At 36.1% G+C, this 26,977-nt stretch overlaps 1 protein-coding gene across 1 annotated transcript in view; it reads right to left on the reverse strand.

The window, feature by feature from the left end:
• Positions 1-2,665: 2,665 nt before the first annotated feature.
• Positions 2,666-26,977, reverse strand: part of ODF2L (outer dense fiber of sperm tails 2 like) — a 33,456-nt gene continuing 9,144 nt past the window's right edge. Inside the window, 14 exon segments of the mRNA XM_078156554.1 lie at positions 2,666-4,476; positions 5,124-5,249; positions 7,728-7,890; positions 7,982-8,058; positions 9,728-9,886; positions 12,532-12,636; positions 13,145-13,255; positions 14,518-14,653; positions 16,055-16,085; positions 16,088-16,163; positions 17,825-18,010; positions 25,206-25,322; positions 25,959-26,030; positions 26,149-26,208. Coding sequence (XP_078012680.1) covers positions 4,459-4,476; positions 5,124-5,249; positions 7,728-7,890; positions 7,982-8,058; positions 9,728-9,886; positions 12,532-12,636; positions 13,145-13,255; positions 14,518-14,653; positions 16,055-16,085; positions 16,088-16,163; positions 17,825-18,010; positions 25,206-25,322; positions 25,959-26,030; positions 26,149-26,208 — 1,437 coding nt within the window. The 3' untranslated portion in view covers positions 2,666-4,458.

The following is a 26,977-nucleotide window of genomic DNA, read 5'->3' on the forward strand; positions in this document are numbered from 1 at the left end:
GCATTATAACGTATAGCACTTACGTATTTTCAATGTGTCTAGAACACACTGGGCCTAGAATCATTACACCTTAAAAAATAGCCTAAAAAGGAACTGGGCTATGTATTCATGAAATAATATGATTCAGGTTTCTTTTTCACTATAACCAAAACATCTGAAGCCAAAAGTACTTCATCAGATATTCTCCAATCATGAAAAATGGTAACAGCAATCTTGTTTTATCCAGTGTTACCTGAATCATCAATTACCCTTCAATACTACGTGCACGGTCTCACCACAAACTCATACCACACTGATGTTATTGGTGCATAATGGCAGTTTTTTAACCTAATCACTTTTGGGATCCATAGTAAAAATCAAAAACCATACTGGCATAGAATAAAATAGAAATTATTTCATCCAAACATTGCTACATAAGAGTTTTTAAGGAACTGTACATAGTTTAGTATGTTTTCATTCTGATTCTCTGTCTTTTCAATGCTATGTCGTATTTCTTTCAAACATATTTCCTGGTGCTGTTCCTTCTAAATAAAAAAGTGAAAGATGCATTAGTGATATAATTCATACTAAAAAATACAAGGTAACAAGGTTTGCATCAGCAAAATATAACTTTTTTTTGGCAGGGAGAGAATAGACCTCCAAATCTTCCATGTCACTTCCTATTAAACTCATTACAGTTTGTACTTATACACAATAGAAGCCCACAGTAATAGGATTCATTAAAACACGCAGTCACACCTGGGCTCTAGTTACATTCCCAAGATGAAATTAGACAGTCTGGCTATCACCTAGATGTTCGAGAATAGAGGTTTAATTTCTGTTCTCTGACACTGGCATTATAAATAAATAGAATCCACTGCATATTTGACACTGCATTACTAACCTTTAACATAATGTATACATTGTCAAAACTAGTCTATTCACTTTTCTTTGAAGTCTGTATTTTCCTTCTACCACAAGAGCAAATGAGTGTATAATAAAACTACAGATCACCTCTAGTTATCTATTCTTAACAATAAGACTATTTTCTTATTTAGTATCTTCACTTTATAAGAGAAATTTGAAAATGAAAGTTGCCCTTCATTCTTGAGCAGATCAAAGAACTATTTTCTGTACTATTCACTACAGATTTACTACGTGTGATTACTGAATGCATTTCAAAGCAAGAATGAGTTGCAGAACAGCTAGATGTTAAGCTTCTATGTTCAAATCCTGCCTTCACACTTAGGCTTCCTCCTCTGTAAAATGAGGGTGTGGGGGCATTTGTTAAGTCTTAAAGTGCTATATGAACGCTTGCTATACCAATGGGGATATAAAGCCCACAGCTTCTAGAACATATCAAGTGATCAATTAATGTTTATGGAATCAAGCATCATTTACTTGTGTTTCGTAAAGTGGCTTCTCCACAACCTAACTGCACAGAGTCCTTTGTAAGTCACAGAAAGGTAGAAGAATGCTAATAATTCTAATAGTTTAATGAGGTAATCTCACGTCCAATATTTTATCCACAAATCCCTCAGTCCCATGAAGGTGAATGTCAGGGTCCAGCCACCTCTGACAACAGCAGAGTCAGGGCTCAGGTCAGATCATCAGACAAGAGTTGTCACTGCCTCCATCTTTTGGTGGGCTCCTTGTCCATGTCCTTAGTGCTGCTAAGGACACAACAGAGTCTAAGTAACAGAGACCACAAAGAAGGGCATCCACATAACTAGATCCTTAGAGTGATGTTAATCTATACCAAAAAAAAAAAATCTCACTTGGTTCCTGGGCTCTCTCCTGTGAAGACAGCTCTGTGGTAACAGCATATAAGGGCCTGTTTAGGAAAATCAGCCCAAGACATCCTAGATTACTCTGCTTTAATCTACTGACTACAAGAAGGCTCAACACAGGTTCACAGCTATTCATGTCCTTGTTAATGCTACTGGAAGAAACCACCACTTTTTTTTTTTGGCTAGGCATTGGGGTTAAGTGACTTGCCCAGGGTCACACAGCTAGTAAGTGTCAAGTATCTGAGGCCAGATTTGAAGTCAGGTCCTTCTGACTCCAGGGCCGGTGCTCTATTCACCGTACCACCTAGCTGCCCCAGAAACCACTATCTTCTAATTCTCACAGCTCAACTGTCCTGTGTCCATGATTGTAGTTAGCAGCGAGGACACTTTAACATTACTTTAATGTAGTCAGCACTACTGAATGAGCAAATCCTTAATAAATACATAATGATCTACTGTGTGTAAGGCACTGGGGTACAGGTGATACCTACGTGAATAAGTACAAGAACAAGTCTCTGCCTTCAAGGAGTTTAGAAGGGGAAATACATATAAAAACGCCAAGTAAGCAATTATTGCTAGTCTGCTGTGTGCCCACCAGAGTGAGAAATAAGAGATGTGGATAATCCTTTTACCAATATTTAAACATATCTAGACATTTAGTTTGTAACAAATGATGAAATAAACATGTTCTCATCAAATGTTTACCTAGAGTCTAGACAAAATAGGAAATGTCATCTTGTGCATCTCAGTATATTTTCTGCTTTATTTAGTAGCTCCATTTACACAAAACTAATCATCATTATTTTATATAATAACTAGGAAATCAAATTAATAGCAATTTTTAAAAAGTTTAAACTTCAGGAGAGTTATGTTAAAATAATAAAAAATGATGTAACTTTGGTCATGATGCAAATACTATTAACATTTTTATTGATGATTCAATTAATGGAAAATCCTGAAAATCATTTAACTTATGAACTTTTCAGTTTTTCATCTTTTTACTCTAGAAGGAAAGAGGAAGGGAAGGAGCAATATTATTTTTCCAGTACTGGGTATGATTCAGAATAAAAAAAAAAGAGCTAAGGAAAAAGGCAATGACAAAAAGACCTTGAAGGGACAATTAAGGAAAAGACCAGACTGCCACTTGATGTTAGATGGGAAGAAGGAGCAGCCCAATTGTCATTTGGTGCTTGACTGGCCTAGGGGAATAAATGACCAAACACAAGTGGAAAACAAATAGTAGATATTCAAGATAATCCAAGTGAAGGTGGCCTAGATCAACCACATGTTCAGATGTGACTGTGAAGATGGCACTGCCAATGATATCTGAGCACCACAGGACTGGAGAAGGGCAAATGTCCCAATTTTCAAAAAAAGGTAAGACACTAGAGTCTGCAAACTGGGAGCCAATGAGTTTTGATTTATTCCTAACAAAGTTTGAGAATGGATCATTAAATAAACGTTTAGTAAATATCTAGAAAAGGAAATGATTATTACACAAACCAGTATGTCTTCACCAAGAACAGGTCATAACAGACCATTATTTCTTTTCTCACAGGGTTGCAAAACAAGATGATCATGGAAATCAATCAATAAGCATTTATTAAGTGTCTACTATGTACTGTAGATATTATTTCCCTAGATCTTAATGAAGATCTTGTCAGTAAGACCGAAAATAGTGGGCTACATGACTACAAAATTAGATAGATTCAGAGCTGGCTGAATGGCCAGACCTCCAAAATATTCATTCATGGTTCCATGTCAGCTTAGAAGGTCTAATTGCAGGGTTCTGTGTCTGACTCTAAGCTATGTAACACTTTCATTTATCAATGACTTAGACAAAGACATAAAAGACATGCTAACCAATTCTCCAGATGATGTAGACTTAGGAAATATTACCAACATACTGGATGACAGAATCAAGATCTTGGGAGTCTACAAAATCGACGTGAACTGAATAAGATGCAATTAAATCTTATTCTTGTGTTCAAAAAAATCAACTAAATAAGTATTAAAAATGGGAAGGCATGGTTTTAGAGAGTAGTTTGTCTGAAAAAGATCTGGTAGTTAAAGAGGACTACAAACTCAATATGAGTTAGCAGTTTGATATGACAACCAATGGAGATAATACAATCTTGGGTTGCTTTAAGAGGCATACTCTCTAGAAATAATGAAGTGGATGGTCCTTTGGTATTCTGGTCAGACCATGTCTGGAGTACTGCATTCCATTACAGACATCATGGCACAGCAAGGACAATAAGAAGTTAGAGAATGCCTTGGAGAGAAGCAACCATGACAGTGAAGGGCCTCACAAGGATCTGTTGAAGGAAATGGGATGTTTAGCCTGGAGAAGTCACAGGAGAAATATGACAAATGTTTTCAAGTGTTTGAAGGGTTACTATAAATAGACTTATTTTTGTTAGCTCCAGAGAGCAGAACCAATGGGAAGGAGTTGCAAAGAGGTAAATTTTGGCTTGATGTCACAAAAGACTAGCTAGCAATTAGAGCCATTCAAGAGAGGCTGGGACTGCCATTAGAGGCAGTAGGAGTCCCCTATTTGAAGTCTTCAAGCAGAGGCTGGACAACCACTTGTCAGACATGTTGTGTTGAAGATTCCTTTCCGAGTATTGGTTGGACTAGATAGCCATCGAGGTACTTTCCACCTCTAAAATTCTGTGATTCTATGATTTCATGGATTCTCTGGTTCCTAGAAGAAAATAATTCAATAGCATTCTCTACTTCATCTCTAAATCACTTATTTTCAGTTAAGTTAATCAAGTACAATGCTAGGTATAAAAGGGTCTCATATGAACTGTTTCAATATTATTTCAAAGAAAAAAAGGACTGACTGGACAACATTAGCGTGATATTGTTATTTCATGGCAAAGCAAAGGCAACCTATGATTTATATAATCAAAATTTCTGTTTGAAACAAAAACAAGTTAAAATACCCAAAACTCAACATGCATACTAGGGGTATATTAGGCTACCTTGCTCATGTAATAATTAAATAACTTCAACTTTGCATAATCTAAAAAAAATAATAAGAATTAATTATATTAAGTGTATAAACACCATAAAATGGCTACCATTAAAAAAAAGCAATATCCAGGGAAAAGTCCAGAACAGACATGTGAAAAGTATAATGGGTATTACTGAGAAAGTAGAACAGGACAAAGTACAGCACAGTCATTTAAGCAAGACCTTGACATTGCATGCTTACTTTATTAAAGGAGTCAACGTATTGTTTTAAATTATCACATTGTTAGCCCATACTTACTCGTTAAACTGTGCAAAGGTAACTGAAAAGGTTGTTAATTTTATACAATAAGAAATTAAACATGCTATACTCACAGTATTCAATATGCACACAAGCTGGTTTTGTTCTTCATTTTTTTTCCTAAGCTCACTTTCAAGGTCTAATATTTTTGTTTGTAAAGCCTGTTCTCTGGATGTCATTTTCTCTATTTCTTCTGAAACCTGAAATTTTGATAATAAAAGAAAATGACTATAGTTATATATTTATATTTACTTACTAACAATTTAAAAGCTTTGTTGCTTTAATCGCTATTCATTATATTTCAACATTATGTTGAAATTAAATAATTTATCTTGATGGAGAAAAGTACAAATCAAGATTAGCTAACCAGTCAGACAAATGTTATTTTTCTTGGAGTTATGACTTAAGCATGTATTGTTGTAATATTGATATTTTAAACTATCTGTAGGCTGGGACCATGTCATATTACTTCTGTACCTCAAAACGTTTAACACAAAACTAGACACATGATAAACATTAAATAAACATTTCATTTCCCTTTAATTAGAACTTATTTTAAAACACACAATATGACAAAACAGAACTCATGGGGAATAGATGAACTTTTATAATCGACTAAGTTAATTAGACCTATGATATGACTTTCTACTAATTATTTTCTGAATATTCTGAACTATGTGTTCAAATTTTAATTTTCTGACATTTCATAATTTCTGATTAGTATAAATAACAAATTCCATGAAGTATGTGCATTATTTAAATTCACACTATTCAAAGTTATATTTGAAATACAGCAATTAGTTCCATCCTATTGGAAGTATTCAGGTAAATTTGAATGTGACAACTTCATGGGATTTAAAATTTGCACTAACTGAGATCTCTCATTTAGGAACTACAGGATGAAAAGCAGACTGATCAAATAGCACTGGTACCCTCCTAACATCAAGAAAAGGCAAAGCGATCCTCTGGTTCACCGTAGGGACAAACTGTGCAGAACTTTTGAGAGAACATGGACAAAAGCACCAGAGGATGGGCAGGCCTCACCCAGGCCATAATCAGCATTACTAGAAGAAATTCCTGAATCAATGAGATCAGAGAGTCACTAGAGTTTGTTGGCAATATGGAAATATGTTTTGCATGATTTCACATGTATAATTGATATCACATTGCCTGCCTTCTCAATGGATGGGGGAAGGGCAGGAGGGAGGAGAAGTTGGAACCCAAAATCATTTTTAAAATTAATATTAAAAATAAATAATAAATTTAAAATAAACAGCTCTCACACCAGCAAGCTTATCTCTGATTTGACACTGGTAGTTGTTTTATAGCACCTGACAATATCTGTGACTTTTGTTCACACAGAATTAGAGGTAGTGAAGTAGCATAGGGGATGGAGTATTGAAACCTGGAGTCAGGAAGACCTGAGTTCAAATGCTGCTTTAGATACTTCCTAGCTGTTTTACCTTAACATTTTTATACTTAACTTCTGCCTCAATCTGCAAAATGTGAATAATAGTAGCATCTACCTTCCAGAATCATTTTGAGGATAAAATGAAATAACATTTTAAAGCACTATGCAAATCTTAAAGCATTCTATAAATGCTGTTATTATTATTATTATTATTATTAATTAATTAACCACAGTCTCCTATAGGGAGAGGGCTATCAGAGGCTTATGATTGCAATTAGAAAAAAGTTGCCACTAGATGGCAATGTTGGCATATCAGGTATCTGCAAATTCTTTTCAGAGGACAGTTTCTTTACTATACAACTAAATTACTACATAACTAAAAATAAATAAAATTACTACATAACTTCATAATCCTAATCAGTTATTTACAAAGCTGTCTAAAGAAACAATTTGAATCTGTACATAATTTTCCAAGTTCCCTTGTCACTAAATTAGCTCAATAATGACTTGGCTGTGCCATGTGGCCCCAAAAGACCTAATACAATTAGGTTGCACCGACAGGTACAGCTTCCACAGGGGGTGATGATCATGGTCCTCTTAGAGAACGAAGGCCAAACAACAACAACGACAACCGTGATGATCGCACCACACGTTTCCCTCCTGAGCTCACATTTGGAGTATTGTGTCCAGTTCTGGGCACCACAGTTAAGAAGCTGGAGAGTGTTCAGAGAAGGGCAAGCAGGAGAATAACAGAGCTTGCAGCAAGTTATATGAAGGCTGACTGAAGGAATTGGAGACGTTTAATGTTAAGAAGCAAAGATACGATAGATGCTACCAGGCACCGAAAGGGCTGTCAGTTTGAATTCCTTTCGGGTTTCGGTTGGACTAAATGGCCACTGAGGTCCCTTCCAACTCCCAAATTCTACTGGTTGTCATACAATACAGACTACATCACACAGAAAACTTTACTGATGGGTACAGAGGGTGAGTAAGTATAGATCCAATTATAGCAAACTGTAATTCTGGCATAGTGACCAATCAGAGAGCTCAGTTAAAATGCTTCCAGATTCTGCTGTTTTTTCTCTTTACCTTCTAGCACTCCTGGCCACAGCAGCACTTTGCCAACTGCAACCCTAGCCCAAATGTACTCCCAAAGTAGTATGGTGTGTAGGAAGTGAAACACAGAAATGGAACTGGGTCCATCACCTTGTCATCAGCGTAAGAATGATACAGAACATACAGAAAGAGGAAGAAGCTCCGTCTGTACCTTTTGTTTTCCTTCTTCTAAGGCAACTTCCAGCTGCCGGGCCAAGGCATTGTACTCTGCAGATTTCTCTTTAAGTTTGAATTTGTTCTTCTTCAGGTACTCTTCTTGGCTCGCCACCTTCCTTTCAAGCCTTTCATTTTCTGCATCCATCTGTTCTAATTTGCTTTTTTTCAGAAAACATGCATTTGTGAAATTATAGTACAAACAAAATGGAATAAAAATTAAAATGGATTACAAATCAGTTTCATACTTACTGTTTAAGGTTTTCACATTTCAATTTGGGACTATTTTCCAAAGAGAATGTTTTCAAAAGGCTCTGATTGTCCTCAATCTACAAAAAGGGGAGAAATTTATTGTTTGCCTTTGTTTGCTTTTCTCATCAACTTCTTCTAAGTTCAACCTATTTTGCAAAAAAGTTGCAATGTGTCCATAAGAAATAGATTAGTCTTATCCCAGCTTCACAGATATAAAACAAATGCTTCTCAGAAAGAGTCTGCAATTAGTGAAATCGCTATTCTCCAATTCAGATCTTCTGTCACTCAGATCTCTGAGACTACTGGTGGCACAGTGGGGAGAGTGCTGGGCCTAGAGTCAGGAAGACCTGAGTTCAAATCCAGTGCGCAAGTGGCTTAATTTAGCCACGTGATGTAGCCACCAAAAAAGCTAATGCAATTGGGCTGTGCTAACAGGTACAACTTCCACAAAGGCAAAAGTGATGATCCCTCCCCTATTTTATCCTCATTAGGCCATATCTGGAGTACGTGTTCAGTTATGATGATAACTCTAGTCTCCCAGCCAGTTTCCTCAGCTACAAAATGGGGATAACAGCACCCACCTTCCAAGGTTACTGTGAGGATTAAATGTCAGAATATTTGCAAAGCATCTAGTGAAGTGCCTTGCACACAGTAAGTGCTATTCAAATGCCTATTCCCTTTCCCTCACTCCTTCCCCACTATTGCGGTGCCTTAAGGCCTATGCCACAGTTTCCTCATAACTTCTTATGGGGTAGGTAGTGAAATGTAAATACCCCCATGACAAGGGAATGCAGAAGCTTTGTCTCACAAAGGATACATGATTTTGCCCAGCGTCACATATCTTTGCATTGATGATCCCTTCCCAACTCCTAGCCCAGTATTCTGTCTACTGCCTTTCACGTGCTTCACAAGAACATGAAACTAAAAATATTTCACTGTTTGAAATTTCTATTTCTTACTAATCAGATCTTTTTTTCTTATGGCTAAAAAGAGATAACTCCCAAATAATTAAATTATCAGCCAGACACTGCCCATCCCTTTGTCCTGCTGTCTAGAAAACATTTACAACAACACCGTATACTCCTCCAGTTATTTACCAGGACAAATTTAAATAGTTTGGGTTGTGCTTACAGTTATTCACCTGATACAGTCCTACCATCAGTTTAAGATAAGGTAACTTATTTTTGAAATTTTAATTCAAATAAGCAAACAATTTTTGTATTTTTTCAAGACGTAGTTCAGATTTTTAAATTATTTCTGGGAAAGTCAATATGATCTTCATTAAAATTTAATAAAGATAGGCTGTTACTACAGCAGCCTTTTGAGAAATATATAATTGCTAACGGATGAAATAAAATTTGTAATTTGATTTAGGTACGACCTATTTATTTGTTGAAAACATTTAAGTTTAATTACTTAGTGAAGCAATTTAGACAGATAAAGAATTAGAATAAAAGTTTAGACCAGGATCAAAGTTCTAATCCTACACCACAACTTCCCAAACCTGTCAATTTCTAAGTGAAAACATCTTAACAGCTATAATTACTAAATAATACCAATCTATTGTTTCCTTATTTAAAAGAGAATTCTAAATAGTCTACAAAGAATGTAATATCTACATGACAAATAGATTCTTTACAGGGGTAAGCTCCAAAGTCCTGACATGAGTACCCTTAACTGGTGAACTCACTCCCAAACCTTCTTTCCACATGCTCCTAGAGACATCCCACCAACTTCCCTAAGCACCTGACTGCAGAGCTCATGGATGGTTTGGGACTGGTCTGTGCATCTCCCTTTGCAGTAGAGGAGTCTCTCCTGACAGTCCAGCAGCTTCAGCTCAGCCCTCTCCAGTAAACCATGAACATGTTCTAATTCCTTCGAATGCGACTCCATCTGGCCCCTCACCTGAACAGCACCATTGAGAAAAGTAAGTGCAAGAAGATATACTGAGCATTAATACTTTTGCTGTCTTCCTCAAAATAATAAGTACTTATAATGTACAGTTTTTGTTACAGCATTTCATTTTAAAAGAAACGAGCATATAAACACAAATGCAATAAAATGTATTAATTTGAATTGCATTAAATAAGAAAGAATTGGTATAATGCTTTACAGGTTCTCAATATACTTTCAAATATATTATCTCATTTGATCCCAACATCACCATTTTAAGGACATCTTATTCCCATTTATTCACATGTTAATATATGGCCTTCAGGTTCACAAAGTGCTTTTCTCACAACAATGATAACTGACATTTATATAGGTTTTGATGGTGATATTACTAATCATATTTTATAAATCTCAAGACTGAGATACAGAGAGGTTAAGTGGCATTCTCACATAGCTAGTACCTGTTGGAACTAGCAAGGATTTAAGAAATGTCTTCTGTTTTATATTTAGGGGTAAAAATGATCATTACAAAATATTATTATTCATTAAATCAATAGACTGGTATGTCTGTTTGCTATTAAGAGTAATAAAATTGCATTTCTTAAAAATATTCTATCATTAAAACTTTTTATTATATTCAACCAGCATTAGCTCAGCTGGGTTACTGAGGTTTCACTAGATTTACTACAAGGAGGTTAACAGTAACCTTTACTAGGGCTTATTTTCACTGCTGTGGTTACCCCAAACCACCTGCTACCATCTTTATAAATGCTGTTGTGGTTCCTGCACCAAGAAGCAACAAGGGCAGCCCTAGGGAGTCGGCATCTGGAATGCTGTTACTTAGGGAAAAAGAGACAATAGCACCTAGGTGGCATTTGGAAACAAAGAGCAAGACAGCAAGCTAGTCTTTCTTCTCTGACTCCCTAGGGGCTGGAGCAGACAGCCTCACAGATCTGAGATAAGAGATTTCTGTAGTACCCACGGCCACTATAAAATAACATCCAGTAATCTTCACCAAGAATACAGCGGGAATCAATTCAATATTTGTTAAATTCATATTACATGCAAAACCTTATGCTAGGTGATGGCGGATCTGTGCTCCCAGGTCTTGGGGGTCTAGATGGTTTGGGAAGTTCTTTATCCTCGAACCATGGAAAATGTCAAGGGAGATTTGAAGTTGGTGAAGACAGGGAAAGAAGCAGCTAATATGAAACTACCCTGTGAATGCAGGGTTTTCTGTATATGCAACACCGTCTGAAAGCCCCTGGTTTCTACCCTGCCCTCTCCATGTGTGTGTCTACAATCACTGCCTGACAGAACAGACAGATACCTGCAGGCACATTCCTGAGCCAGCTTCTCTTCTCTCCTCATTATGTGGACCAAATACCAGACAATGAGGTCCTTTCTCAAAATGACCTGCCAAGCATTCAAACCTACTGCAAACAGCGCAGCTCCAAGGGACTGACCATGTTGTTTGAACGCCAAATGTATGCTTGCCTGAAAGACTATTTTATGAGAACTCACATGGAGCTCAGAAGAAGTGATACAAGGACACCCTCAAGGTCTCTCTGAAGAACTCTGGAATTGATTATGAGACATGGGAGACACTGACACAGGACCCCTGAGCATGGTGTGCCCACATCAGAGAAGGTGCTGTGCTCTAGAAGCAAAGCAGAATTGCAATAGCTCCAAAGAAACGTGAGATGTGCAAATTTAGAGGCATCTCCGCTTCAAATGTTCATATGGACAATTTGTTCCTGACCTGTGGTAGGGCATTCCAAGCTCATACTGGTCTGCTCAGCCACAGCCGGACACACTATACCTTGACTCCAACATAGTGATGTCATCTTGGTCCTCTTCAAACATGAAGGATGCCGACCAACCAACATGGACAATGGGATTTTCCATGAGAGAAAAAACACTCAGCAGAGCACTCTCTAATCCTTTCATTCCCTCCCCTGTCCTCAAGCCACCTCTCCAATCCCCTCATCCCCCCCATCAGAAAAGGATCTTCCTGAACAAAGTGAGGCCACCAATCAACAGTACGGATGAGCTGATGTGTGTCAAGCACTGGGCTGGGCACCAGGAAAAGGGCTTACCTCTGACCGAGTGGGATACAGGTTCTCAGTTAAGTCAATACAGGATCCAAAATAAAAACTAAGTCATGGGTGGGAGAGTGATAGGGCAATCCGGAAAGTTCTCTTAGAAGGGACAGCACCAAAGTGGAGGATAGAATAGAGCTAGAGGGTGGCCACTCTCCATCAGTCATAACTCTTTTTAGCTTTAGTAGGCAGTCATCATGATTTGCTTTAGGAAAAGGGATCATCAGCCTGTGGCTACTCTGGTGATAAGCCACTCCAAAGAAGCTAGGTCAGTCATCGACTGACAGATACATTTATGGTTCAATATGCCTCTGGGAAGACTAACACCAAAGGGAAAAAAATCATCATTGATGGAATATATAATTTAGGTCTACACAGGGTAACATCCATTCAGGGAAAAAGTCTCTTCCTACAAATTTTAGTAACAGACCATTTTTAGATAACAGGTTGAAGAAAAGGCAAATCACTAAAACTGTGATTTTTTATATGCCACACTATTGCACATGCCGCCCACTAATGCAGTATTATTTTTATATTTAAGAGGGGTAAGCTTACCTCCTCCAATGTTGACTTTTTGGTTTGCGTTATTAGCTTTTTTTCATAAACTAGTTTTTCGTATCTGCTTTTCACATCTTCGACTGCCTTTTGTAACTTTTGTACCTAAAGATACACTATATTAGTTATACCACCAGCATTGTCCGTTCTTTTCTGAATCATCATTATTCTGATAATTATATGATAATCAGGATCGTCATCTTAATAAGAAGTCCTAATTTTAGTCAAATGATAAATCATCTTTCAATCATTATCTCCTATGCTAACCACAATTAGCATGCTCCTTTAACGTGTGGCTCTTCATCCACTACAAATGTCCCTCAAGAAAGCCCACCAGTTCATGTTTTCAACTCATTCTAGGCTAATGACTCCTAAATCGATACCTTTACCATCTGCTGCTTACTTGAGCTGTGAGTCATAGTTAGACTAATGTAGATGATAATCCTGGGTATTAGGAAATAGGAAAATAAATATTTAAATAAAATAATAGGTAATAATGCAAGTATTTTGACCTTTTTTTTCATTTCTTAATAATAAACCTAGCTATTTAGTGTGTACAGTGACATATAAGACAGACAGCTTCCACTAACATTAAAATACATGCAATAATCACCTGGGATTTATATAGCTCAACAAGGGCTTTCTGCTTTTTCTCCACTTCTTGTAATTCCAAGCGTTCATTTTCAATTGAAATAACTTTTTCCTCCAAATTGGCAAGTGTGATCTACCAAGGAATACATACATACATACATATATATATATATATATATATATATACACACACAGATATTTCATAAATGACTAAGACGACTTACACTTGTATAATGTGGGATAATATAACATAAAAAGATAACTCAATGATGAAATTTTTTTTTAATGAATCTGAGATTTCCCTGGTCATGGGAACTGCTTCTTCACTTGCTGGGTAGGGGTGTTTGAAATAAAAAGCAAAGGTAGAAGTTGTTAATGTAATAGAAAAATAGAAGTGAAAGGGAGTAGTATATTTTCTGATTGTCTTTGACAGCAGACATGACTATAAAAATGCCCACCACTGTCTATCCCTGATCAACAAATACAGCAACACTTTAATATGTGATATAAAATTCTAATGGTAATTAATTATAAGTAGTGAATAGTGACTCATCAAGGAGAAATTTTTGGGAAAATGAAATATGAACCATAAAAAATTAAAATGCATAAATTTAGTAATACTAGCTGATATTAATACAGTACTTTAACACATTTTGTTTGAGCCTCACAACAAAGTCAGGTGTTATTACTTTCTCTAAGAAAAAAAAAAAGAGATTTCCTCAGTCAAAAGAAACCTACTCTAAAAATAAAAGTTACCTTCAAAACAGATTTAAATATGGGAGGAGAGGATTTTTCTAGTATTTTTTTCTAGCACTAAGGGTGATTTCTTTTTTCTCAATGATACTATGTTATTACAAATCATGGAACAGGCTCTTAGAAGATTCTGAATTGCAAGTTGCCCAGAGGGCAATGGAAAAACATGTAGCTGTAAGCAAGCTGTGGGATGTGACCGGTGACAAACTGATCTTGAGGAGTATTTATGTTGGAGGATAAAATGCTCCAAGAGCTAACTTTATACTGTGCTTTACGGTCTGCAAAGAACTTTGCATGCATTATTTTATCTGACTATGAGATACTATAAATTTTAAATTGTATTATTCCCATTTTGTAAATGAGGATATAGGGGTGCTGGCAGGCTGACCTACCCAAGGTCAGAGAACCGCTGACAGAACCAGGACTCAAACTCAGTTCTCTTCTGACTACAAGCTAGTGTGTGTCTTTCCACTAGACCACAGCTTTCTTTGTTTTCACACATGTGTATAAAACTACATCCATATTTCTTGATCGACAGAAAGGTACTTTATCAGTTCTTTTGTTGATGTGCACTCAAAAAGGAAAAAGGGGATAAGAGTATTTCTCTATATGGAATCTAATTCTAGTTGCATGTCACTGTACCTTTAACTTTTCATTCTCAAGAAGAATGCTTTCATTTTCTGAATCACTAGAGTGAAGTTTTCTAAGAAAATCTTTACTGGAGTTTCTTCCAGGATCTTCATTCTTGTGCTGTTCTTCCAAAAGATTTATAATTTTCCTTTATAAAATGATCAATTTTATACAAATTTTTATTAGAGATATGTAGATTATAGGGTATGTAGATTATAATAATAGTTCAAATTAGCTAAATTAAAATCAATCCAATAAATTGTGTCATTTTAAAAATGAAAACATAAAAAGATAACAAAGTTGTAGCAATCTTGAACACTGAGAATTATTATTATTTTTTAAATCAGACCCGTTCTTTTATTGTTGTAGGGAAATCAGTATGGAAACTCTACCAAAAAAAGGCTGGCACCAGTCCTGAAGCTTATAGCCTTAGCAAGTGGGCTGGGGCTTCCTGACATTGAGACCAGTTCTCCATCCACCACCCCACTGCCTGTCTCGATGTGTGGGTCTCCATCCTCTATACCAAGACAGCCAGAACAGAAAAGACTAAACGACTAAACAGCAGATACAGGAAATGATAACAACAGGGGTCAAGGAGAGACACCTAAAAGAAATTGACAACATGTGACTATATCCAACCATGTGTACCTCTTTGTTAAACTTAAATTCTACTTTTCCTCCTTTTTCCTATCTTTTTCCAACTTCCTTTCTTTTTCCTTTCCCTATTTTCCTTCTCTCCTGCCTATACCATAAACCTGTCAAAAATACTGAACCCCAACCAGTATCACTCAGAGGCTAGAGAATACTAATCTCGTATGATTTCAAAATAAATAGAAGCAACACTCCCTTTTCTATTTAATAAAAAGTATCTAAATAGCTTCCATATCTTTATGTACTAATCCTTGTGCATAAAATAAAGTTCTAGAGTTCCCCCTCCAAACACAATTTGATAAATTTAATTATGTAAAATGATGAAATAACAACTGATCACTACAGTCTATAAAAGCAATATAGTCTTAATTTCAGTGATATGACAAAATAAGAACATAGAGGGAAAAAATTTTAAATGAAAATGCTGATGTTTAGTTTTAAATTCTATTAGTTTATTAATTTCAATTATGCTCCAAAACTATAAAAATATCCATTGCGTATTTTTCTTTTAGAGTTTTATTCAACTGTATAAAGTATTTCAGATGTTATTTGTTTTTATGTGAAGAGAAGTCACCATATTAATTATAAATTATGATACGCTGATATTGTTATATAAAGGGGAAAAGATTATTCCAGCTCTACAAGGTAAAGTATTAACACAAACAATTTATTTCCAATTATAATATTCAAATGTAAATATTGTTTGAGGTGAAAGTATGAAAACAAATGCAACTGTTAACTCACTATTAATCATTTGATGAATTTTCTCAGGTGGATACATTATATAGGGCAAGGATAAAAAAAACAACTCTATTCCATGCAATCCCACAAAGTTACAAATCCTTTAAAATGGACAAGAACTGAAAATATGTCTTATTACACAGTACATTTTTCTTACTTTTTCAGAGTCTCAACCTGGACCTCCAATCTGTCTTTTCTTCTACAGCTTTCTCATAATGACTTTTCCAGGCAAGGGAAGCTGAAAGTGCTTCAGACAATTTGGCTTCCTAAAAAATGCACAAAGTACTCATTATATAATGTAAGAACTATGTGTTTTGTTCAGGTCCCTAAACACAAATGAAATATAATTTAAGAAAATAAATTCATTCTATGAAATATCAAATTTTAGAATGTAAAAATATCCATTTCAGTAAACATCATCTTTGGAAACAAGATTTAAAATCAACCTTAACAGAAACACCATACAATACAATTATTTACCTTGGGATTTTCCTCTGAGTGTAGACCTATCATTTAAAAAGTCACAATGTTTATTTATATTAACACAAATAGTAAGTCACAGTTTTAAAAAGTGTTAGAATCCTGCCTCAGACACTTAACAGTCAAGTGACCCTGGGCCTCTCCCAGCTTCAGGCTCCTCATCTGTAAAATATGGATAATAACAGAACTTACTTCATCGGGCTGTTGTAAGGATGAACTGAGATAATATATGTAAAGTGCTTTGCAAACCTATATATAAATGTTATCTTTTATAATAAATCACAGATAACTGACTGTGTTTCTTTTTTTTTTAATTAGTAGGAACTCCCTCCAACACACGGAAGATGGGACAGAGCTCCCATCTCCCGCTTTTCAGTTTCACTCTGTCCTAGAGTCACCTTGGGTCCCCTTACCCGATGGTTTAAAACTAATGCTGCCACCACAGGAAGAAAGGTGGTAGGAGTGGTAAGCAGGCTTCTCTCTGATCTACATGCCATTACACCAATGCAGTTCTATAACTGCATTTCTCAGAGGCCCGGGAGTAACCCAGGCCACTGGATTTCCCTCCTGTTTTGTTGTGGCAATAACAGGAAGTATCAACTAAAAGGCAACCAATGCTGAACATAGCCAGGGATCTTTTTGTCCACCCAGAATTCCTTGGTTTAATCAAAGTCACACTATAAAGAATGACACTAATCAGGATTATTATGCATTATCTCACTATCCTTATAACCTTACCAGAAACATGGGTGCATATAAGAGACTTTAGAAATCAGATACTCAAATCGCTTTATTTTATAGATGAGGAAATTGAGACCCAAAAAGGTAAAAGGACTTCCCCAAGACCACACAGTTGGCAAGTAACAGAATCAAATTCTAATTTAGGTCTGCTGGCTTTTCCCAATACATCAAATTTTCATGAAATGTGATTATAATGTTAATCACCAGAAACAGTGGTTGAGCACATCATGAAACTTTAGTAATACTAAATAACAATTAAAAATATTAAATAACAAATGCTTAAACAAACATGATAACAAATAAAAAACTGTCCAGCCCAAGTCTATTTTTTTTACAGAAATCTTTCCTATTGTGGTGTTTTTGATGTCGGCACAATATTATGTTGAGCCAGAGACTAACTGAACTCCTTGTGTGTGAATACAGTCTAAAAAGCTTAGTCAATAATTAGCTTGGATTTTTATGCAAGTTTTAAAAGAAAAAAGACCAAGAGAGAAAATTTGAAGGAAAATACTGAAGTACTGTGGTTTTTCATATTGTTAAGAAATGACGAAATAAAAAATGGTTTGTATTTCCATAAATGTAAACTGTTTCAGGCTTGAAGATGGCCAAATCCAACCAGCTCATCAAAAATGGAGGGTCATCACCATGAAGCAATTTCAACATAATCTTAAAGAAAATGAAGTTTTAATAAATCACTGTCACTCACCCGATCTCTAATCTGAGAAGTCAGATCTTCAATATTAGCTATAAAAGAGTCAGCTCTTTCTTTGCAAACTTTAGATGCTTTTTTCAGGGCTATTTTCTTTTGCTCATTTGTTTGCTTCAGGGTAACAACTTGCTGCTCATATGTTTTCAACTGTAGTTTCCACTCAGCTATCTTAGCTTTTAAGCTCTGCAAAAAGATTGATCAATCACTGATACACAAAACATCAATATTTAACAAATGAGTAATCAAAGTATGGGGAAACTCTATCCATATTTTAATTTAAAAGTTTCACTACAGCAACTTTAAAGAAATATGATTTCACTAATATTTATAAACTAACTTACAGAATAAAAGAAACATAAATATATAGTTAATAACTGTCAATTACTTTATAATGCAATTATTGCTAATTATCAAAGTAACAATAAATTGCAAATTCCTTAGGAAAAAAATATTAATACTAGTGCTTCAAATGCAGAATGAGACATACGTTTTAATAAATGGACAATATGAGAATCTGTTTTGTTGAACTGTGAATATTTATTATTAGGGTTTTATTTTTAATTTTATCTTTATTGCTCAATTGGGAAGTGGGGGATGGGAGCCAGATAATCAATGCATCTAAAATAAATTTTAAAATGCAAAAAATAAATACTAGCAACAGAGGAAATTTTATGAGACCACAGAGAACCAGCTAAACCATATTATCCTGCGAATTGTTGGTTAAACTTGAAGGAGCAGAACAATGAAATATCAGTGATGACAAATCTGTTAGCATTTCTTTAATTTCTATTACCAGAAACAAAGGTGGAATGACGTTTAGATTCTATCACTTCTGTCTCTGGTATGTGAAAGGAGATAATGGCAATGGTGCCTATGTTTTCACTGCATACTGCTACTCTTTCCACAAGCCTTCTACTGTCCTACCCCTATAACCCATATTTTTCATTTCTGTGTGCATCTAACACTAACCCACAAAGAGCCTCTTTACTAACAACACTATTCACTCTTGCCACCTCAGACCATGAATCTGATAATGCATCGAAGAATTTGTTCCCCACCTTGGTTTTTCAGAACCGTGGCTTCCCCCTTCCTTCAGGGGACTTCACAAGAGGCTCTTAAAACTGCTACCATGAATCTGGGGCAGACCCCGAGATGTAGCAACAACTGTCAGGTATGACTCTGCAACAGTAGGAGGAGGTAGAGAACAGAGGGTGTGAATACTCCTCTTCTAACAAGGCTGCCTTTAAAATGCACCAAGTGGCAAAGAACTGGAAATTGAGGGAATGTCCACCAGTTGGGGAATGGTTAAACAAGTTGTGGTATATGAATGTAATGGAATACTATTGTGCTATAAGAAATCATGAGCAGGCAGACTTCAGAAAAACCTGGAAAGACTTAAATGAACTGATATTGAGTGAAGCAAGCAGAAACAGGATAACACTGTACACAGTAACAGCCACGCTGTTCAATGACTGACTTTGATAGACTTAGCTCTTTTCAGCAACGTAAGGATACAAGACAACTCCAAAGGACTCATGATGAAAAATGCTGTCCACATCCATAAAAAGAACTATGGAGTCTGAATGCAGATGAAGCACATTATTTGATCTCTCTTTTTTGTTTGTTTGTTTCTTCTTTCTTTTTGTTCCTCCCATTGGTTCTAATTCTTCTTTACAACATGACTAATGTGAAAACAGGTTCAATATGAAAGTATATGTAGAGCCTATATCAGATTGCACACCATCTTGGGGTAAAGGGAGGGGAAAGATGGGGAGAAAATGTGTATTGGTTCTACATCAAGAAAAGTATATACTATGTTAGTATCAAAACTAAGAAAAATCATATGATACGGGGCAGCTAGGTGGCACAGTAGCTAGAGCACTGGCCCTGAAGTCAGGAGGACCAGAGTTCAAATCCAGCCTCAGACATTTGACATTTACTAGCTGTATGACCCTGGACAAGTCATTTAACCTCACTGCCCACCCCCCCAAAATAAAAATCACATAGTAATATCAATAGATGCTGAAAAGGCTTTTGTCCATGAGACACAATGCCTTTTTCTGATACCAAAGCTAAAAAGCACAGAGATAAACCAACCTTTCCTTAACATGATAAATAGAAACTATTTAAAATTAAGAACCAATGTTATAATGTAACAAACTAGAGGCACTTCCAAAAATTTAAGGTGAAAAGCAAATATGTCCATTACCACTATCATTTAACACAGTAGTAGAAATGCGAGCTAAGCAATAAAAACAAGAAAAAGACACCAGAGAGATTAAGCTGAAGAAAAATAGAAATGAAATTAACTCTTTTTGCAGGTGAAACATAGAAAACCCTAGTCAGATAAAAATGAACTGAAATCATAACTTCAGCAAAGTTGCAGGATATAAAATAAACCTACACAAATCACTAGCTTATTACCAACAAAACCCACCATGAATACAGATAAAGAGAAATTACATTTAAAATATCTGTAGAATATATAAAATAATTAGGAGTCCACATACCAACATAAATACAGGCACTTAATGAATACAACCTCAAAATAATTTGTACAGAAAGACATACCTAAAAAACTGGAGAAACAGTAATTGCTTGTAGTTACTCTAGTGCGGCCAATATAATTTAAAAATACATAACAATACCACCTAATTTATTGCCAGGATTACTTTAGGGATGACACAGGCTGAAAAGATACCTTCAAAAAAAGCCTAAGCAAACATATAAGACAGACTATTAATGTAAACTAGATGTTTACAGGTACAACCCTACCCTTTGAGTTCTTCTGTACCACATCTCTTAGTGTTATGGTCAGACATGGAACATAAAATTGGATGCACATCATGAATGTGGCCCAATTTAATCAACACTTACCAAGTCTAAGATGTAGAGAGCACTATGATAGATGGCAGAGGAGATTCAGAGATAATTAAGAGGTTCCAGCCTTCATGGAACAATCTGGTAGAGGTCATGTGACACATCCTCTGAACTTAAACTCCCAAACCCCACTTGCCTGATAGGTAGGGTCCCCAGAAAGAGACTTCTACATCTCCTTTCATCCCTGCAGGGGCAACTCTGCTGGATTTGGGGGTAACTTTTCTAGTGCTATTGCCCCAACAGATCTGCTCCTCCCCATGACTGTCATTTTTCATACATCAATCAGGCAGACTTAATTAGCTTTTAGAATTGGGTAACTGCTATGATGATATAGCTGATACAAAATATATCACACCACCCTCCCTCCCCAAGCTTACTCTCCCAACAGTACATATAGAGTCCTGGGGACACTGGGCTAAAGCTTAGCGAGAACATGTGGCAAGGAGCACCTTGAAGCTCCCAGAAGTACTTTGGCTGAATTCCTCAAGCTGCTCCTTTTAGGGAGGGCAAAGCTTCTCTCCTGAGCTCCTTCTACAGCCTTGAACCTGCCTTTCTTCCTCTGGTCTAGGCTGTCCTCAGCAGATGCTGCCACAAGCTGCTGCTATCCTGAGGCTAGGATGTGCATGGAATCTTCCAGCAAAGGGCAGACTGTGTAGACTGAAGCTAGGACCAAGCTTTCCTCCTCCTGTCCCCACCCTCCCTGCACAAGCACTTAGGAGTCCTAAGACAGCGATGCTCCAAGCTCCTACCCCAACCTAGCTTCCTGGTTTTAGAGGAGCAGGTATGGCATGGCCAAGTCCCTCGGTCAACAGAAACTGACTTCCTTCCTGGGCAACTATCACTCCAGTTCATCTAATGGCTTTTAAAGCTATCTAGACTGAGTAAGGACTTTTCACACTTAGTCTAAAGCCTGCGATTGGTTGATTGACTCAGTAGTCATCTAGGCTATGTTTATACCTAGTGCACAATCAAGAGGTGTTCTCACTAGTTAAGGTATGAGAGTGAAGCATACTGTCATTTACTTTTTCTTCCCTTTAAATAGTACAAGGGAATTTATGTAATAATCATGAAAATACTAGATTTTAATCTCTCATTCTCAAATAATTATTGTAGAATAACCCCCAGAGAGTTACAAAAACATACACGCTTCTTGCCAAACTACAATGTTAATAAGGTGGTTCCCAAATTCCATTTAAATTAGGATTGGGTTTTAAATAATGTATAACTAGTCCATTACCAAAAACAAACCCCTTGATATAAATAAGTTATTGGGAGCTTTATGTGCTGCCTGCTCCAGGTCAATGTATTTAAAATTACAAAAAACTTGAGGAAAGGGTCTCACAAACAAGATTTTTGAACTATCTACATGACTGAAATAAAAAAAAAATAAAAAAGGAACATATTATATGTTTAACATACCTGACACATTTAACATTGGAGCTGTTTAGAGAATCCATGGGAAACATGGGAAATATAGCTGTTACTCCTTTAATAAACCACAGGATGTCACTGCTACTCCATGAATAACAGCAGTAGCAAAACTCAAAACACAATTACCTACAGCATATTTAATTTCCTTTTGGCAGAAGCTGACTTCTGAAGTATTCTCCTCCAATGGACAGAGATTCATTCAACACTGTCTAATTTGTACCTGATGTTCTGGATGTTCTTATTATTCCTGATTACCATACCAAAATTCAATATGCTTTCAGTAAACATCAGGCTAAAGTTAAAGATGTTTTAAATGAGAAAAAAAAGTGTTTCATTTCAAGTCTTGGTAAATAAAGCAGTTTGCTAATTAATCACAATAAGTATCAATTAAACTCTTATTATATGACAAGCACTCTGTTAAGAACTGAATATATAAAGGCAAATTGAATAGTGCATCTACAAGAAAAATATTTAGTTTCACCAACTCATTCATTCTTCTTTTGAACTGTCTCCCACAGCTAGCCTTTGAGAGAAGGCTCCCTGAAGAATGGAACAACAAACTGGGTTGCAATGGGGAGGAGAGAAAATTGGATTAGCAAGTCATTCAAACAAGGGACACAGAATAAGTAAAAGTAAATAAGGTAAGCAAGGGCTCCACATGATCATTGAAAATCGAGTACCTCAGTTTTCCAATTTGGCAGGAACACAGAGTGGAGGAAAGATAGTAGTAGGAAACAGAGCGGAAGAAGAGACTGGAGTCAGATTTAGGAGAGTTTTTCATACTAGCTAATTTGTCCAGCAGACATTGAAGGTTTCTCAGGGCTTGAAAACAGCCGGACAGTCAGATTTATGTGCCCAGTCCAAAGCCATCAATTTGGACCAGTAAGAGGGGAGGGGGAGGACTAGATATTAACTAGCTGATGTTAACAAGAGAGGGCTTCAGTCTTTCAAAGTCACATATCTAGGATGTGAAAAAGAACTTCAAAATTTGTTTTGCTTGATTATGCTTACTTATTACAAAGGTGTTTTTCCCTTTTTTTTTTCTTAAAGGGAGATTGGAGAGAAAAATTAAATGTTCCATAATAAAAAAAAGTTTTTAAATAAAAGAAAAAGAACCTCAAGATTTGTCAAATCTGATGATCTATTACTCAATTCTAGTGATATCTTCTCATGATATCCTCACACTGGTGCCTTAGAGGCAGCTGGTGGTATTGTGGATAGAGTATTAGGCAAGGAGTCAGGAAGACCCGAGTTCAAATCTAGCCTTGGACACTTAATATGACCCTGAGCAAGTCACTTAACTTGTTTGCCTCAGCTTCCTTATCTATAGAATGGGGATAATAATAGCATATACCTCAGAGTTATTTTGAGGATCAAATGAGATATTTGTAAAAGTGCTTCACATAAAACCTGGCACATTCTAAGTGCTGTATAAATGCTTATTCCCTTCCCTTCCTTCCCCCCTTCCTCAAGGGTGAGAGCATCTCTACTGGGCAAATTGTTCTGGAACTTCTTTCACCAGCTTCTGGCCCAAGTGTATGGTTTTGATGTACAGCCATAGTTTCCTTATGCCTAGAATTCCCTCCACCTCCTTCAACTCTCCCTATGGACTTCCCTGGTTTCCTTTATATTTCAACTAAAATCGCAGCTTTTATAACCCCTCTTAATTCTATCACCTTCCCTCTCTTAATTAGTTCTTATTTATCCTGAATAGAGCTCATCTTGTATATACTGTTGCCACGTTGTCTAAGAGACTAAGCTTCTTAGGAACTATCTTTTGCCTCTTTTGTATCCCTAGAATTTAGCACAGTGCCTGGCACGTAATAAATATAAATGTTTAATGACTGATTTTTTAGATCAGTTTAATCCTGACCTAAAGTATTAGTATGCACTTAAATAACTACAGCCCATGAAAACTGAAGTCACCAATAAAATTAAAATTAAAAAAAAAAGAATGAATAGATATGTAGGTGGACTGATAGATACTACAGGACCAACAAGAGATTGGTTCTGGAGCCTGCCATCTCCCGAGCTCCTAGCTGCAAGTACTGCTCTCTTCTCCCCATGATGGCACAACTCAGAAGGCAGGAGAGAAAATATATGTCCTCTTCTTACTTTGCTCTCCAGGAGATACAGGCGACAGTGAAAAATCAATTCCCAACAGCTCAATTCTTAAGGCCTGATTACCAGCAGAGCTGACCTTTCAGCTTTTACAGTCTCGGCCCCTCCTATCTGCCCATGCCTGTGAGTAGGTAAAGAAAAGAGCATGAGCAACGCCACTCTCTGAGCCAACCCCAGCTTAGTTTCCATATATGTAAATAGGCCAACCAAGAGCTGAAAGGGCCATGCCCTCACAACTAATTGTCTCTCATTTGCCCAAGTGGTTTGGGATGGGAAGATTCAATAAATCAAAGATCCCAGATCAATTCCTTGATGCATATGTAAAGTGCTTTATAAATGTCAAATACGATTATGACCTCATACTACTTTGTTTCACATACTCTAAGTTTCAGCCAAACTGAATCACTATTTTGTTTCAATCTAGTTTTCTGCTGTTTTTCATCCCTCATCACCATGTCCGAAAGTCAACTCCTCTCTCATTTTTTTGGCTGAAGTCCCACCCCTCCTACAAAATCCAATTCCCTGAAAATCAGTTATTCTGCTGCCTTAGTGTGAAATCTCCTTCCTCAAATTTCTCTTAGAATTTTACTTGAGCTTCTACTTGACACTTAGCTATGATAGAAGGGAGAATGAGATCTAGATTTCCCTTCCTCTAAAGTTCTTTCACAAGAGGGTGGTGCTAGAGCTACTTTTATGTCAGTAATACATAACCCCCCTCCCCAGAGAATACTAGAGACTTAATAAATGCCCGCTTAATGAAAAACACTATTGGACAGGTCCATCCTCAACTTAGTGTGTTTTTACTAAAAATATTCAATACTTGTTTAATTAAATTTCCTGATTTCAGTTCCTTTAAAAATTGTCAATATGAAGGAATGATTTTCTATTCGCAACAGTCTCTCATTTAACTATTTAAGCAACAATGAAAAAATAAATATATGTTAACCTTCATATATGATTTCATCTGATCATTCTCAGCTTCTTTTTTTTGAATCTGGAGCTGCAGGTGAGATTGTACTGATTTCACTGAATGTGAAAGCTGACTTGTTTTTAAGGTATTTGCCTAAGAAAGAGAATGGAAAAAACATGAAGTACATTAGTCTTTGCTAAGTGATAACATGGTACTTAAATATTTTCCCTGTGATCTCTATTCAGCTATAATCTTCTCTACATGCAGTAAAAATATGTCATACTATATAATCTTTTATTTCTAGTTATTAAATGTGTTCTGTATGTAATGCTGTAAGAATTTCTGTTTGTTTTGCTTCCTAGTGTCTGACTTCTAATACTTACCATATCTGTACAAAACCTCCTCCTTCCCCTAGAATGTAATGCTGAGCTACGCTAAGATGCAGCTGGCAAACCACAACATTATTTTATTGCTCAATTAAACTTTCAATTTTGTGAAAAAAATATTGTATAGTTTATCATTTGTAACATTTTTTATGAAAATCATAAATTTTTGTTTTTGCATAAAACCTAAAACATTTCCCCCCTAAAATGTTTAGGGACAATGGCAACTAGATAGCACAAATAAGTTCTTAAAATTTCCATATAACCAGAGTTGAAACTATACATGCCTTTCTTTCTGAGACTATTTGAGTATTTATGTGTAGAGGGAAATTAGGGAATGGAGAATTTTTTTTTAATGTTTCCAGAAAAATCTAGTTATTAGAGTTCTACGCCACGATGCACTTACTTTTTCTTTCTGAATAAAAGAAGAAAGCTCCTGGATATAGTTCTCTTTTTCCAGAACTTTCTTTTTAAGAACCTAAAGCAAAATTTAAAAATCAGAAATATTACAAATGGAGTGGTATGTAAATTTACAAAATTAAATAATACACAAGGCAGCAAAATAAGAGAGACAAAGATAGAAGGAAAGAACTTACATTATTTTCACGTTCATTATCAGCTAACTTGGCCTTCAATATGTCAACTGAACTGCTCACCTACAAATTCAAGGCAATTATAAATAAAGATATATGTACAAAAACAGTAGTGGAAAGCTGAGCAATTAATTCAACAAATTATAACCTATTAGGAATATCTGGTTGTCTTTTAAATGTTTCTTCATCGACAAATCTATTTCTGCCTAAATTATCTAAGTAGTTATTTCCTGCTTCCAAATTACTGTTGTTTCAAATGTCACATATTTAATATTTTAATGGAGATGTTTTAATAATATATAACTGACATAATGTTCTATCTGATAAGTATATGACACATATGTGACTGGTAACCATAATATATATTTGTATATAGACATACATATATAAAATATATATTCAAGAATGCATCACTATATGTACACAAGAGCATTATGTATGTACACTAATGTACTGTACAATTACACACCCATACACATATGTATGTATCCCTGGAAGACACAGTTCAAATCTTGCCTCTGCCGCAGCATAGCTAGTGACCCTGGGCAAGGCACTCAAACTCTCTGTGCCACAGGAAACTCTAGGTTGCAGATAAGGGGCCAGATAAGCATTGCTAAGGGGGGTTTTCTCCTCTGGGAATTCCCTACACAAGTGAAATCACAAGTCCCATCGCAATCCCTTATCCTCTGTAATTTATAACTATAATGTGCTTCATAGAAACTTAGCTCATACGTAAATCTAAGGAAATCTCACTGGGATGGTTTAACTGGCAAAGCGCTGTGAGTTTTGATTTTCATCCCCGAGGTTCTCCAGTGTTCCTTCAGTTACAGTT

Source organism: Phascolarctos cinereus, unplaced genomic scaffold (genome assembly GCF_003287225.1).
Source record: "Phascolarctos cinereus isolate Bilbo 61053 unplaced genomic scaffold, phaCin_HiC Scaffold_5;HRSCAF=322, whole genome shotgun sequence".
Lineage (NCBI taxonomy): Eukaryota > Metazoa > Chordata > Mammalia > Diprotodontia > Phascolarctidae > Phascolarctos > Phascolarctos cinereus.